At 43.8% G+C, this 16,682-nt stretch overlaps 2 protein-coding genes across 2 annotated transcripts in view; one reads left to right on the top strand and one right to left on the bottom strand.

Moving 5' to 3' along the window:
* Positions 1–16,558, top strand: part of GRHPR (glyoxylate and hydroxypyruvate reductase) — a 43,798-nt gene extending 27,240 nt beyond the window's left edge. The window contains exon 9 of the mRNA XM_030919328.1: positions 16,279–16,558. Coding sequence (XP_030775188.1) covers positions 16,279–16,319 — 41 coding nt within the window. The 3' untranslated portion in view covers positions 16,320–16,558. The remainder of the gene's footprint in view (positions 1–16,278) is intronic.
* Positions 1–16,682, bottom strand: part of ZBTB5 (zinc finger and BTB domain containing 5) — a 40,387-nt gene that overhangs the window by 10,197 nt on the left and 13,508 nt on the right. The gene's annotated exons all lie outside the window — the stretch shown is intronic.

The raw sequence follows: 16,682 nt of genomic DNA, 5'->3' as shown, positions 1-16,682 counted from the left end.
ATAAGAGAAAGATTCAAGTGCAAGTGATTTATCAAGAAGTTGTTCCCAGGAGAAAATAGGAGTAAGGAGCAGGAGAAAGCAGCAGCAGCCAAGCAAAGGTATGATATGGGGCAAAATCCCAGCCTTAGTGTGATCTAGCAGGTGTGCTCTGAAGTATAAACAATGCCTCTGAGTTTGAGCCACCTCAAGGCAAAGGTGCTGGTCTTTCATAGCCCTGCAGTCACTCAGTCAATGACTAAAAGCCTCCCTAGGGCAATGTAAACTGCCAGGCACTTCTGGTTCTCTGGGCCCATGCACAAAGTGATGCCAGTCACCCAAAGGCAGTCCTCAAGAGTCACAGATGCAAGCTGTTAAGCACACAATAGCTATAGAATGGGTGCACAGAACCGGTAATAGGGATCAAGGGCATCTGGTCAGAGCTACACAGTATCTGCTACACACACCTGGTGATACTAAGAATAAAGCAACATGTAACCATATGGATAAACAGATGCTACGGTCTATTAGTAAGGAATATTCTTGTATATTTACATCATATATGTTGCACTCTCAATCTCCTACCCCTGTCCCATAACCATTAGGTGAACAAGAAATCTCTATTCCTTCATTGGATTCTAAGATGCCACATGTCTGTCTGTGTCTGTCTCTCTTTAAACAGTGACAGAGTCTTGCTCTGTCATCCAGGCTGGAGTGTAGTGGCACAGTTATAGCTCACTACAACCTTGAACTCCTGGGCTCAAGCAATCCTCCCACCTCAGCCTCCCATTAGCTGGGACTACAGGCACGGACCACCACACACAGCATTTTTTTTTTTTTTTAAGAGACAGGGTCTCCCTATGTTGGCCAGGCTGGTCTCGAACTGATGTGCTCAAGGGATCCTTCCGCCTCAGCCTTCTAAAGCATTGGGATTACAAGTGTGAGCACCATGAAGTTTTCAGGAGATCTGTTACACAGCACTAAGTAACTGTAACGGTATGAAACTTTTTACCATTTCCCCACAAATCAACATTCAAATACTATCTCCACCTTTTCCGGGAGGAGGGGTCCATCTGTGTCTTTGGAGGAAATCACTTCCCATCCATTCTTAGTCCATGAGTCCATGTAGTACAGATTGAACTGCCGCAAACCCCTTAGTTCACCAGGAGATGGAGGATCCAGGGAGACCCAGCCAACTTAGTACCCACTCTCCTTGATTAGTGATTGTTTCAGACATGGGTATGTGACCCAAGTTCTGCCAATGGAGTCTGCCTGTGGACTTCTGCTGGTACTATCAAGAAAGAGAATATTTTCACCCAGATAACAAACTGTGAGGGAGATATAAATCCAGCACTGAGAGTGACCATTTTTGCCTGTTTGAGAATGAAGCCAACACAGAAGAAAGTGATACCAAAAATAGTGTTCAGAAGATATCAAGACTCTGGAATCCAGGCATGACTAAAGTTAGCACCACCCTAGAACTTGTTTCAAGAGCCAATGAATTCCCCTTTTACCTTAACCTGGTTTATGCTGGATCTCTGCCACACAGTCAAACATGAGGTTCAAATTACATCTCCCAGGAAAACCCATATAATATAGCTATCTCAAAACCTTTAGAATATTTTTGGATCTAGAGGGATTATTTTTAAAATTCAGTTTGTTTGGGGGGTATAAAATTTGTTATTTGCTCTAATGGAAGGGAATCATGAATCAAGATCATTGTTACTCAGAACTCTCAAGTAACTCTAGCAAAGTCAGAGGGCCAGTCTAAAAGCCTTAACAGAACTCAGGCTGAGTAAATAAGAGTCTTACCCAATGCTGCCTGTCTGAAGCCTTCTAACCAAGGAAAAAGGCTTCAGGTCTCTTTAAAAGGCTCCAAAATGTGACAATATGAGTCAATATACAAGGAGAGTATGGAAAGGAGAGTGTGGCAAGCAATTCACTGATGTATAACTGTGTGTGACCCAAAGCAAGTGTATAGTTCAGTATTTGTTATCTGCAGGAACAAACATTTAGGAATTTCAAAACTAAATATAATTAAGAAAATACACTCATATTACTGTCCATTACATTAACATGAATAATCAAAAGTTGACTTTTCTCAATAGATTTACTTTTCTAATAATGCTTTACTTAGGCTAATAAAAAAGTTCCTTTGTGTCTTCGGAGAACAAGCCAGCACGTTTTAAACTATTTAATTCATACACTGACATACCCACATGCTTCTCAATACTATACTTCATTCACAACAAAAACTGCACCCATACTCAAACATCATCTACTACCATATCAAGTAATTTGCTGCTTGTCTGCCAGGCAGGATCCACACTTGTCACCTGCAGAAAGCAAATTAACATTCTAAGGAATCCTTAATATTCAGTAACCCAATCTAGATAAAACCCTAGCAGATCCTACTTCTGTGTGGGCTGAGCAAAAACAAAAACCCTAGTAATACAGACAGGAGACAGGGAAATACTGGGAAGAGGACAGTACCCCAGCTAAGGCCCCACCCTCAAGCCTGGAAACCTGTGGCCCTAAATGAGAACAGGCATTCCTGTTTTTGTGCCCAAATGTTGCCTTTTGGCCTGCCACGCCATGCTATCCTGTATGCATATAAACCCCAAACTCCAGGTTCCACAGGCAGATGAGCAGACAAACAGAAGTGCAGAGGAGCAAAAGAGCAGCATGGCAGAGAAGGAGAGAAGAGAAGGAGCATCTGAATGTCAAGAGCCATTCAGCTGGGGATGGTCAGAGAGGAGATCAGCTGCAGGACAGCTGAACTGCAGGGGAAGATCATCTTCCCACTTCATCCCCTTTCCAGCTCCCCATCCATCCCACTGAAAGCCACCTCCATCATCCAATAAAATCCCCACATACACCATCCTTCAAGTCCGTGTGTGGCCTGATTCCTCCTGGATGCCGGACAAGAACCCAAATACCAAGAAGGAACTGAGCTGGTTAACACTTAACCCATCTGCAGACAGCAGAGCTAAAAGAACACTGTAGCATGCCCAGTGGGGCTTTGGGGGCTACAGGCACCCACCCCTAGACGCCACTGTGGGGCCAGACCCTAAAACAGCTTGCCCCAGCTCCTACCCCTGCCTGTCTCTGTGCTCCTCCTCCTCCTCCTGTAAGGGGTTTTAGCAGTGGCGGTAGCCAAACAGACAAGCCACACCCTTGTCACGCATCCTGCGGGGGGAGTCAGGGAACTCTCCCATTTCATCAGCAGAAAAATAACTAGACAGAACATTTCCTCCACTTGTAGAGATGATATACATAAAAACAAATATCAGAGAGCAAAACAAAGCAAGGACCCACTCAAGAAAGCTAGGATTTTTTTTTTTTTTTTTAATACAGATGGGGTCTCAATATGCCCAGGTTGCTCTTGAACTCCAGGGCTCAAGCAATCCTCCCACCACAGGCTCCCAAAGTGCAGGCTAGGATTTTTTTTTTTTTTTTTTTTTTTTTTTGAGACAGGATCTCACTCTCTCACCCAGGATGGAGTACAGTGGCCTGATCACGGTTCACTGCAGCCTTGACCTCCCAGGCTCAAGGTGATCCTCCCATCTCAGCTTCCTGGGTAGCTGGGACTGCAGGTGCATGTCACCATGCCTGGCTAATTTTTGTATTTTTTGTAGATACGGAGTTTTGCCATGTTGCCCAGGCTGGTTTCAAACTCCTTGGCTCAAGCAATCCACCTGCCTCAGCCTCCTGAAGTGCTGGGATTACAGGCATGAGTCACCCATCTGGCTCAGGCTAGGAATTTTGACAGGGCTCCAAGTCAGACAGAGTAGGGTACTGGAACATACATCCATTGTTCTTATTTGACCAGCAAAGTGGGAGTAAAGGAAGGCTAGAACTAGGTGGGCACAATGATGCCTGGGTTAACCCCAAGAAACCAGACCTGTCAGCATGACTAATGTCATAATATCTCTGGTTCTGCTCTGTCAGGGTTGGCTCAGAAACTGAACAGATTAGTTCTATAAAACAGGAAAATTCCACTAGGGACTAATTATTAGTATCCTACTTACATTCCCAGTACAAACTCAAATGCTTTTTCTACTAAAACACCTTGAGGGCATGAACTGTATTTTCTCTCTCTCAAAGTGCCTGACATAAAATACTCAGTAAATTATTTGCTGAATAAACTTTTGCTATATATGGATGAATTGTAACATATTACTGAACAATCACTTTTCTGAGAATCACAACTATCTCTAAGATCAGCCAAAAACCAGAAAAGAAAAAGTCTCAGAATATCCAAAATAAAGATCAAAGACTATGGATTCAAGATTTTCTCACAGGAAAGTCCCTCAAGCCCTCACACAGTCTTTTGTTTGAAACAAAATTCACATTTTTCTAGTTCCCTAACTAACTGAAGCAGCAACTCCAGAATGAGGGCAAGGAGTGGCTGCTTAAATGAGGTTAAGCTGACAGCTGCAAAAAGAGACAGCTGACCCACTAAGGGGGAAAAGAGGCCCAGCAGCTTGGAGCTAGGTAGTAGAGGGGATATATAGCTCAGGGGACTTCAACAGCCCATAAAGGTACTTGTGTATTTTTTGTATACAAGTCCATTCATGTAATATGTTTTTTGTTTTGTTTTTGAGACAGGGTCTTGCTTTGCCACCCAGGCTGGAGTGTGGTAGTGCAATCACAGCTCACTGTAGCCTCCACTTCCCTAGCTCAAGTGACTCTCCCACCTCAGCCTCCCAAATACTGGTACTACAGGCACATGTCACCATGCCCAGCTAATTTTTCATTCTTTGTAGAGAAGGGTCTCACTATGTTGCTCTACCTGGTCTCGAACTCCTGGGCTCAGGCATTCCTCCTGCCTTGGCCTCCCAAAGTGCTGAGATTACAAGTGTGAGCCACCATGCCAGCATCACCTAATGTTTTCAAGTGCTTACTTGTTCAAGGTTAAGTGCTGTGGAGCATAGATTTGTATGGGACAGTACTGTCACAGATGTTTAGTGGAAATAAGATATACATGAATAATGATATTACAAAGTAGAAAGTACTAAGTGCCACATAAGAGGTGAAGGAACCTCTCAATGGTTTGGAGAAGGCAAAGGTTATTTCTAGCTTCATGGTGGCATTGACAACAGAGCTAGGTCTTGGTTGGATTTGGACAAACTGAGAGGGAAAGTACATTCTAGACAGAGGTAAAGGTGGAGAAGGGGTTGAGGTGGGTAAAGCAATGTATTTGGTTTGGCTGGAAAATAGGCTAGAAAGGTAGGTATTGGATAGTGACTGCTCATAACTGATGTTAATAATTACAAGTCATCAGAAAGGTTAACCATGAGGCACATAATTTTGAACTAAAGACTATCATCACTTTTCAGATTACTTCCTTAAACAGTATTTTGGCGGCCGGGTGCGGTGGCTCATGCCTGTAATCCCAGCACTTTGGGAGGCCGAGGCAGGCGGATCACAAGGTCAGGAGATCGTGACCATCCTGGCTAACACAGTGAGGCCCTGTCTCTACTAAAAATACAAAAAAATTAGCCGGGCATGGTGGCGGGCACCTGTAGTCCCAGCTACTCAGGAGGCTGAGGCAGGAGAATGGCGTGAACCCGGGAGGCGGAGCTTGCAGTGAGCCGAGATCGTGCCACTGCACTCCAGCCTGGGTGACAGAGTGAGACTCCGTCTCAAAAAAAAAAAAAAAAAAAAAAGTTTTTTTTTTTTTCTACTTAAGTTTAAGCAGCGTATCAGCCAGAGTTATTGGTTGCAGCAAAAAAACTGATCCTAGTTAAACATAAAAGTAATTTACTGAAAGACTATTAGTTTGATCGTGGAATTGATGGGAAGGCTGGATATGTGAGATTGAGCTGGGAAGAAATTAAGCTAGGCAGCAGGAACAATCAGGTCAGAATGCCAAACATCTATGCTGAACACAGCTACTACTACCCGAATGCTCACTCCAATGGAGACCCAGCCTCCCCTTCCCTACATTTGTTATTAAGTCTCGACTCTTGAGTACCTGTTTTCAATATGTGTGATAAAATGGGAAGTATACCTGAAGTTTTCATCCTGCATTCTGAAGTTGCCTCAAGAAAAAGCACTTGTGCAGTTTTTGAGGTGGGAGCTCAACTAATTGCTTTTCTCATGGGACACTATTTTTACTTGAAAGAATGACAAACTATGGTTATTTAGAAGTATTTGCCATTTTCTTGAAAATGAATGAAAAAAATGAATGAAATGAGCCTGTCATTTTAAATAAAATAACTTAGTACTTACTGCCAATAAAAAAGTTTGAGAATTCAGGTGAAAATTAGTATTTTGGAAAACTTGTATCTGTCACTGTGAGCTTGACAGCTTCCCACATGCTCAAATTATTCTGACAGATCATTGGTGATATTAATGAAATGTGATTTTTTTACATTGTATAATAAATGTGTCCACATTTGGAAGATCTGCATAACTCTGAAATCAGTATTTTCCAAATGACCATATAGCCATGTAACAATGATATAAAATAAGGTATAGGTAAAAATTCATTCAAGGTACAAAACAAAAGCTAATGTATTTTAATGCAACAGAAGATGAAAAGTTCATTGACATTTCAGATTCCACAATGTACTAATCACTTAAGAAAATACCACTTGTGGAGTTTTGGTACGGTATCAGAGTAAGAATATCCAAAACTATCTGAAAAAGCTACTGAAATAATCCTCCCTTTCCAACTACATATTTGTGTGATGCTGGAGTTTTTTGGTATATTTTAATCAAAGTAGTATATCATAGCAAATTGAACGCAGAAGCATTTAATAGAATCCAGCTGTCCTCTATTAAACTACATATTAAAGAGATCTACAAAAAATGTAAAACAGGGCATGGGCATGCCAGCCCCTGCTTCTCAGCCTATAATCCCAGCACTTTGGGGGCCCAAGGCAGAAGGATCACTTGAAGCCAGGAATTAGAGACAAACCTGGGTAACACAATGAGACACTGTCTCTACAAAAATTTTTTATAAGTATGTGGCTCATGCCTATAATCCCAATACTTTGGGAGGCCAAGGAAGAAGGATCACTTCAAGCCAAGAGTTGGCGACCAGCCTGGACAAAATAGCAAGACCTTGCCTCTACAAAAAAAAAAAAAAATTAACTAGGCATGGTGGCATGTACCTGCAGTCCCAGCTACTTGAGAGGCTGAAGTAGGAGGATGGCTTCAGCCCAAGAGGCTGAGGCTGCAATGAGCTGTGATCCTGCCACTACACTCCAGCCAGGGCAGTATCGCAAGACCCTGTCTCTTAAAAAAAAAAAAAAAAAATGGCTGGGCGTGGTGGTGAGTGCCTATAGTCTTGGCTACTCAGGAGGCTCAGGCCAGGGAGGACCACTTGAGCCCAGGAGTTTAAGGCTGCTGTGAGCTATGACTGAACCACTATACTCCAGCCTGGGTAACAGTCAGAGCCTGTCTCATACATACATACATACACATATACATACAAAAACCAAGTATTAGCTTAGCTGGGTGTGGTGGTGCACACTTGTAGTTCCAGCTAGTCAGGAAGCAGAGGGGGGCGATAGATTGAGCCTGGGAGTTTGAGGCTGCAGCTAGCCATGATCATGCCACTGTACTCCAGCCTTGGCGATAGAGTGAGACCCTTTTTTTTTTTTTTTTTTTTTGAGACAGAGTCTCACTCTGTCACCCAGGCTGGAGTGTGGTGGCACGATCTCAGCTCACTGCAACCTCTGCCTCCCAGGTTCAGGTAATTCTCCTGCCTCAGCTTCCCAAGTAGCTGGGATTACAGATGTGTGCCACCATGCCCAGCTAATTTTTTTAATTATTTATCTGAGATAAGAGTTTTGCTCTTTTTGCCCAGGATGGAGTGCAATGGTATGGTCTCAGCTCACTGCAACCTCCACCTCCCGGGTTCAAGTGATTCTCCTGCCTCAGCCTCCCGAGTAGTTGGGATTATAGGCGCATGCCATCATGCCCGGCTAATTTTTGTATTTTCAGTAGAGATGGGGTTTTGCCAAGTGGGCTGGTCTGGTCTCGAACTCCTGACTTCAAATGATCCGCCTGCCTTGGTCTCCCAAAGTGCTGGGATTATAAGCATGAGCCACTACACCTGGCCTAATTTTTCTATTTTTAATAGAGGCAGGGTTTCACCATGTTCGCCAGGCTGGTCTCGAACTCCTGACCTCAGGTGATCTGCCTGCCTAGGCCTCCAAAAGTGCTGGGATTACAGGCGTGAGCCACCATGCCTGACCCTATCGCTTAAAAACAAAAAAAAGTATAATAATGCCACTCTGAGCATTCCTAGTGTGCAGACCTTGGTTTTGAATACTATTTTTCAATAAAAAGAGCCAGGGCTCCTTGAAGAAATGGCTGATTCTAGGAGTAGGACACCAAATTTACAAAATAAGCCTGGAGTATCTTGTGGCACAAGAAAGTAAGTGCTTAAAAACAACAAAATAACATGAAAATGGGAGTATGAGAAAGGGATGCAGGCTCCAACAGGAGAAAGACTTCCCAATGGCCAAAGCTGGAACAATGTGAGCAAATAAATAAATAAATCAGTATTTAAAAATACTGACATAAGTGACTAAGTAAATAGACAAAGGAGTCAAATCTGCCATACATAAGAATTCTAAATAATTTATGTTGATACCCTGCCCTTAAGGAGGTGGAACATAATTCCTCATTCCTTAAGTGTGGGCGGTGCACAGTGACTTCCTTCCAGAGTACAGTAAGGAAAGGAAGAAGAGTTCACTTTGGAATAGAGAAATCTAAAAACACTATCTCAGCCAGGTGACCAAAGGCAACATCAAGGGTGATATGTCATGTGGATAGCATGCATGGTAGTATGCATCACATGTTGATGTGATTGAGAATGGCACCTTACCCCCGTGTTCTTCCCCCAAAAAACCCATAACCCCAGTGTAATCATGAGAAAAACATCAGACAAATCTCAGTTGTGGGACATTCTACAAAATAGCTGTGGTGTTATGATATATATTGGTTTTCCTCCACAGTTCCTGACTTGTAACTCCCACAGCCCTTGTTACAGTCCTTTGTTGTAATATTGGGTGTGCTATACCTCAGGGCCAAGCCTCTGACATTCTCCTGCCTTCTTTTCATTCTAATGTTCCCCCACCTTTCTGATTGTGGATCTCAAGGCCCTCCCATTAGAGGGTCCCACCATATACCCTGGGGGAAGGCATGCTGAAGCGTGAAGCTTCATAAAAATCCAAGAGGACAGGGTTCAATGAGCTTCTGGAGAGCTGAACATACGGAAGTTTCTGGAGGGTGGTGCCCCAGGGAGGGCATGGAAGCTCTAAGCCTCTTTACCCAGACCTCACCCTACACGTCTTTTAATCTATATCCTCTGCAGTATCCTTTATAACAGACTGGTAAACGTGTTTCCCTGAGTGTTTTGTTTTGTTTGAGAAGCAGTGTGGCTCTGTTGCCCAGACTGGAGTGCAGGAGCGTGATCTCAACCCACCACAACATCCGCCTCCCAGGTTCAAGCAATTCTCCTGTCTCAGCCTCCCAAGTAGCTGGGACTACAGGCACACACCACCATGCCTGGCTAATTATTGTATTTTTAGTAGAGAGAGTTTCACTATGTTGGCCAAGCTGGTCTTGAACTCCTGACCTCGTGATCCGCTCACTTCAGCCTCCTAAAGTGCTGGGATTACAAGTGTGAGCCACTGCGCCCAGCTGTTTCCCTGAGTTTTGTAAGTCGCTCCAGTAAATTAATTGAACCCAACTTAAAGCTGGTTGGTCAGAAGTTCCAGAGGCCTGGACTTGCCATTGGTGTTGAGAAGGGAAGGGCAGTCTTGGGGAACTGGGCCTTCAACTTGTGGATCTGACACTATCTCTGGGTAGATAGTGACAGGGACAGGAGGCAGGGAAATTCTAGGCAGAAAAGGGCCAGGTCCCTGGTGAAGCCCCATCATCAAGCCTAGAACCATAGCCCTTTATAGCCCAAAGTAAGAACATGCATTCCTGTTTTCTCCCTCAAATGTTTTATTTTCCAAAATCACCAATGGCCCACCCCACCCCCCATCCTATACTCATAAAAATCCCTGACCCAACTGGCAGAGGGCAGAGAAGGAGAGAAGCAGCAGCTGGACATTGGAGAGAAATAGCTTCACTTTAGAGGGACAGCTTGGTGGCAGAACAGCTAGACTCCAGGGGAAAATCACTTTCCCATTCCAGCCATCTTCCAGCTCCCCTTCCTGATGAGAACCACTTTCATTGACAATAAAATCTTCCCCATTCACTACCCTTCAATTTGTTTGTGCGACCTCATTCCTCGTGGATGCAGGACAAGGACTTGGCCATGGGTGCAAAAGGCTGTCACACTGACCCTACACTGAGGTGTTAACACTTAAGCCATCTGTGGATGGCAGAGCTAAAAGAACACACTGTAACACACACCCTCTGGGGCCTCAGGGGTTGTGTGTAGCCACCTAGACACTGCCGCAGGGCCGCATGAAGTTTTGCTCCTGATGGCGTCCAAAAGCGTTTGCTCTGGCTCCGGCACCCACTCACCTGCATGCTCCCCTTCCCATGAGGAGTTGAGAGTTGTGGGCCAAGTAAGTGAGGCACCCAGGTCCCAAGGCCCGTGAAGAGGTCAAGGTAAGTTTCCTGTTTCCTATATTTGGAACTGAATTGGAGGATACCAAGTTGGTGTCCACGCCCCTTGTGTGGGGGAAAAACCCCCACATTAGGCCACAGAAGTCTTCTTCTGTGCTAATGATTGTTGTGGTGTAAGAACAGGGGAAAATCATGGTTTAAAGAGAGTTTTTCCCTATGTACAACACCTGACTGGTACTCTATTCCAAGTTACAGAAAACAAGCAAAGCATGGTAAACCAAAAATAAAGTTGAAAGGACCCCTGCAACCATGTGAATGGACTCCCTTCTCAGCCAGGGCATCCTAAACTTTAACCTGAAAGATTGGTTGAGGCCAGGTGCGGTGGCTCACGCCTGTAATCCCAGCACTTTGGGAGACCAAGGCAGGCAGATCACGAGGTCAGGAGATCGAGACCATCCTGGCTAACATGGTGAAACCCCATCTCTACTAAAAATACAGAAAATTAGCCAGGTGTGGTGGTGGGCGCCTGTAGTTCCAGCTACTTGGGAGGCTGAGGCAGGAGAATGGAGTGAACCCGGGAGGTGGAGCTTGCAGTGAGCCAAGATCACGCCACTGCACTCCAGCCTGGGCAACAGAGACTCCGTCTCAAAAAAAAAAAAAGAAAAAGAAAAAAGGCTGGTTCAGGCCATGATGGGAAGTAGGGGCTGGACATGCCTCATTATACCCTTCCAGCAGTAACATCAACACAGACCTTAAGTCTGATTAAAAAAAAAAAAAAAAAAAAAAAAAAATTTACAGTCTATTCTCTCTAAAGCCTGCTACTAGGAGGCTTCATGTGCATGATAAAACTTAGATCTCTGCAACCCCTCAGCATAGCCCAGACATTCTTTTCTACAGATAACAACTGTTTCAACCAACTGCCAATCAGGACATGTTTAAATCTACCTAAGACTTGGAACACCCCCTACCTTTGAGTTGTCCCGCCCTTTCATATTGAACCAATGTAAATCGTACATGTATACATACAGAGGTGTATTATGTCTCCCTAAAATGTATAAAAGCAAGCTGTACCCCAACCACCTTAGGCACATGTCATCAGGACCTCCTGAGGCTGTGTCACGGGTACATCCTTAACCTTGGCAAAATAAACTTTTTAAATTGATTGAAACTTGTCTCAAATACTTTTTGGTTTACAGTATATGCAACTTTCACAGCCAAGAGTAACCTAAGGAGACGTGATGACTAAATGTGATGTGTTATTGAAATCACCTTTGTAAAATTATAACTAAAGAAATTATGATAGTAAAAGACATCAGACGTAACCAACTCCATCTTGCTTCTAACCCCCAAACTACTGTCCATTCCTGGGTGTAGGCTGAACTAGCCTTGGGATGGAATTTAGTTTACAGTTTAAATAACAGTCCTTCCCCAAAGCTAGGCTCTTCCAGTAAAACAAATGAAAGGCCACCAGCCACCAAGTTAGGATGAGAGCAGCTGGAATTCTAAATATTATTAGACATAAGTTCTAAATTTCTTTTCAAAGAATCAGTATTTTGGTATGTTCAATTCTTTGCCTTCTACTTTTAAACTTAACTTCCTCGTAAAGCAACCTTTTTCAATTACCTGCTCCACCCTGACTCTTTCTGATTATCTGCTCTGTCTTAACCATTTTTCCCACCAAACAAAACACTCTCTTTAAACTAGCCAATTGGAATTAATTTAGCCTGTGCAGTCTAACCCTAGCCAATAGGGGAACGACACAACAGCAGGGTCCACCTGCGTCAGGGATAAGAACCCTTCCCCTCCCTTGTTCAAGTGTGCGCTCACCATTGCTCCATCTGTAAGGGTGTACCCTTCTACTGAAGTAACTTGCCTTGCTGAGAATTAAAAAGAAAATTTTATATTCGAGTGCTATTTATTTTGCAGCACCGAAACTTTATTTATAACAATTTGGGGGCTCGCCTGTGATTACATTCCCCTCTGGGGGCGGTCTTTGGTTCTCTCACGTGAGGAGGTGCACCCCGCCCCTTTGTGGCAGCCTCGGGGTGAGAAATCAAGACCCACCCAGTGCAAAGAATAACCCGAGCTCTCAGCAACACGGAAAAAAAAAAAAAACTGGCCAGCAACCTAGTGTAAAGGATCCTCACATACTGTGGCAAACACTCTGTGGACAGACCAAGTAAGGAGAAACTACAGGAGCCAGTGAAGTATTTCCTTGGTGGTCAGGACTAAGGAAAAAGCCACGGATGGTAAAGCATTCCTCGGTTAGGACATACCAAGTTAAGAGAAACCACAGAGGCGGTAAAGCATTCCTTAGTCGGGACTAGGGAAAGAAAGCCGCAGGGGGCGGTGAAGGATTCCTTAGTCGGTCTTGGAAGTTATAAAGAGGTGAGAAATCCCCATTGGGGGCGGGAAGGGTTAACCTCAGAAAGAGGTGAGAAATCCCCATGAGGGCGTGTTGAACCTCAAAAAGAGGTAAGAAATCCCCATGGGGGGGAGGGGGAAACCTCAAAAAGAGGTGAGAATTTGGCCAGGTGCAGTGGCTCACACCTGTAATCCCAGCATGTTGGGAGGCCAAAGCAGGCAGATCACGAGGTCAGAAGATCAAGGCCATCCTGGCTAACACGGTGAAACTCCATCTCTACTAAAAATACAAAAAATTAGCTGGACATGGTAGTGGGCGCCTGTAGTCCCAGCTACTCAGGAGGCTGACGCAGGAGAATGGTATGAACCCGGGAGATGAAGCTTGCAGTGAGCTGAGATTGCGCGACTGCACTCCAGCCTGGGGGACAGAGCGCGAGACTCCATCAAAAAACAAAAAACAAACAAAAAAAACTGTGAGAAATCCCCACAAGTGGGTGGTTGAACCTCAAAGAGAGGTGAGAAATCCCCATGAAGGGGGGTTGAACCTCACAAAGAGGTGAGAAATCCCCATGGCGGGGGTTGAACCTCACAAAAACCTCTGGAAGTAAGAAAAATATTCAGAACTCCCCTTTCCTTTCTTCTCAGGGGAAGAAAGAGTAGCTCCACTCCTGCTGGTCCCTCTAGGGGAAGGGGAAGGAGAGAGGAGAACAGCAGCATAAGCAGCTGGCAGAGGCAGGGAAAGAACAGCAGAGAGGAAAGAGAGGGAGGGGAAAGAGAGAGAGAGACAGAGAGACACAGAGAGAGAGACAGAGAGAGGGAGAGACAGAGAGACAAAGAGGGAGTCAAAGAGAGAAAAAGAGAGAGACAGAAAGTCAAAGAGAAAAAGAAAAAGAGAGAGTAGTAAAGAGAAAACAGTGGGCCGGGCGCGATGGCTCAAGCCTGTAATCCCAGCACTTTGGGAGGCCGAGACGGGCGGATCACGAGGTCAGGAGATCGAGACCATCCTGGCTAACACCGTGAAACCCCGTCTCTACTAAAAAAAAATACAAAAAAAAAAAAAACTAGCCGGGCGAGGTGGTGGGCGCCTGTAGTCCCAGCTACTCGGGAGACTGAGGCAGGAGAATGGCGTAAACCTGGGAGGCGGAGCTTGCACTGAGCTGAGAACCGGCCACTGCACTCCAGCCCAGGCGACAGAGCGAGACTCCGTCTCAAAAAAAAAAAAAAAAAAAAAAAAAAGGAGAAAACAGTGTACCCTATTCCTTTAAAAGCCAGGGTAAATTAAAAACCTGTAATTGATAATTGAAGGTTTTCTCGGTGACCCTGTAACACTTCAATACCACCTTGGTTTCAGTGTAAACAAGGGCGTAGTCTGAAAGCACTGAGGCCACTGACAACCTGTAGCCTTCCTATCAAAAAATCCTTAACCCAGTAACCCTCAGATGGCCCAAATGCATTTAATCTGTAGCGGCAACTACTTTGCTAGCAGAAGAAAGTAGAAAAATAGCTTTTAGAGGAAACCTCACTGTGAACACACCTCACCAGTTCACAACTATCTTAAGCCCCCCCCCAAAAAAGGAAAAGGGTAGCTTACTAACTCAAAAATCTTAAAGTATGGGGCTATTAGAAAAAGCTGTTAGAAAAAGATGATTTAACAATAACCATTGATAATTCCCTTAACCCAGCAGGTTTCCTAACAGGGGATCTAAATCTTAATTAATTACCATATGAAGGTCTGACCAGACCTAGGAGGATCTCCCTTCAGGACCGGAGGCTAGATGGTTCCTCCCAGGTGACTGAGGGAAAAAGACACAATGGGTATTCAGTAATTGACAGGGAAACTCTTGCAGAAGCAGAGTTAGGAAAATTGCTTAATAACTGGTCTGCTCAAACATGTGAACTGTTTGCACTGAGCCAAGCCTTAAAGTTGCTTACAGAACCAGGAAGGAACCATCTATACCAATTCTAAGTTAATTAGGTCTAAACAAGGTCTTATTAACAGTAAAGGATAGTTGAAATCCCAAACTTACACGGTTTTCAACAAAAGTAAAGTTTGCTAAAAGTTAACAGTGTAACATGTATTATCCTAACTTCTAATCTTGTGGTCTTAGGCAGTCTAGTCCACACACATGAAGGAAGTTCACTTTGGAAAAGAATGGTTAACATCTTTGGGAAAAAAAAAGCACGGGGGAAGAATTTATGTAAAAAGAATGTTATATGGTAAATTCTTGTCCTAAAATAAATTAACTGGTTGTTTAAAGAAAGGGATGTTTGCGGCCGGGCGCGGTGGCTCAAGCCTGTAATCCCAGCACTTTGGGAGGCCGAGACGGGCGGATCACGAGGTCAGGAGATCAAGACCATCCTGGCTAACACGGTGAAACCCCGTCTCTACTAAAAATACAAAAACTAGCTGGGCGAGGTGGCGGGCGCCTGTAGTCCCAGCTACTCGGGAGGCTGAGGCAGGAGAATGGCGTAAACCCGGGAGGCGGAGCTTGCAGTGAGCTGAGATCTGGCCACCGCACTCCAGTCCGGGTGACAGAGCGAGACTCCGCCTCAAAAAAAAAAAAAAAAAAAAAGAAAGGGATGTTTGCAACAAGTCAGAAAGCTGAGGCATGTTGGAGAATTGTCTATGAAAGGCGTGAAAAAAAAAGTGTTATAAAAGGGAATTTAGGCAAGAAATGTTGTATAATTTAAAAGTAATTAGGCCTCCTGAATGCAAAACTATTGAAGAAACAGTTTATGTGCAAGGTGTATAAGGAAAGTAAAATATACTTTTGTTAAAGGGATTATAAGAAGGCATAAGAATGTAAATTTTTACCTATACTAAAAGGTTAAAAATTTTTTTTTGTTTTGAAGGTTTAGGCAAGTTTTAAAATGTTAATCGTAAAGGAAATTGTGTGTGTAAACATACTGGCTAAAGTTAAAAGGGTATCATCCAGTTTTTCTGTGAACCGGGCATTAAAAGAAAAGCACAACGGGTTTTTCTTAAAGCACTAACCTGCTCTTTAACAAAAATTATAAAAGGTTAAAAAGAGTCTATAAAAATCTTACCTTGTGGTCAGATGTTAAAATTGGATAAATATGTCTACAAGATTTTATTAAAATTGAGTTTAACATTAATAACACACTAATATAAAGGTGAAATTTAGCTTATTTGGTATCAAAGTCATACAGGAAGCATTGTCAAATATAAAATGGTGTTTGGCTTTCTTTGGTCTAAAAACTAATAAAAATAGGTGCTAAAGGAAATTTATCAGTAAGAAGGCACCAAGGACTATAAAGTCCACTGCTGACGTCCCCACATTTAAAACAAAAGATCAGTTTCTTAGAAAGTATATACTTGGTTTATCTTCAACTTTCCTTTCCCTCAAAACTAAAAGTCTTTTTGCACAGGTATCACCCCTAGAACTTCTGGTAAAGCAGCACCAGCCTGAGGATCACGTTCTCATCAAAGGGTGGAAAGAAGGAAAACTGGAACTAGCCTGGGAAGGACCCTACTTTGTGCTGCTAACCACCGAGACTGCTATTCGTACAGCGGAAATGGGATGGACTCATCACACCCAAGTCAGGAAAGCGCCACCCCCCCGCCCACCAGAGTGGTGGGCCATGGTCCCAGGGGAAAACCCTTCCAAACTAAGGCTAAGAAAAATTAAACTGTCTTTCATCTATTCTATTACTCTTCCTTCTTTCCTTGCTCTACAGCTGACCATCTAGTTATAACCAAGTCAATTTCACTTCAAACTATTGCATTTGATGCTTGCCTTGTTATATACCCTGTGGGGACTTGCCAAGTCGAC

The sequence above is a fragment of the Rhinopithecus roxellana genome, chromosome 16, assembly GCF_007565055.1.
Source record: "Rhinopithecus roxellana isolate Shanxi Qingling chromosome 16, ASM756505v1, whole genome shotgun sequence".
In the NCBI taxonomy this organism is placed as follows: Eukaryota; Metazoa; Chordata; class Mammalia; order Primates; family Cercopithecidae; genus Rhinopithecus; species Rhinopithecus roxellana.
This window is presented reverse-complemented; position numbering and strand designations above follow the sequence as displayed.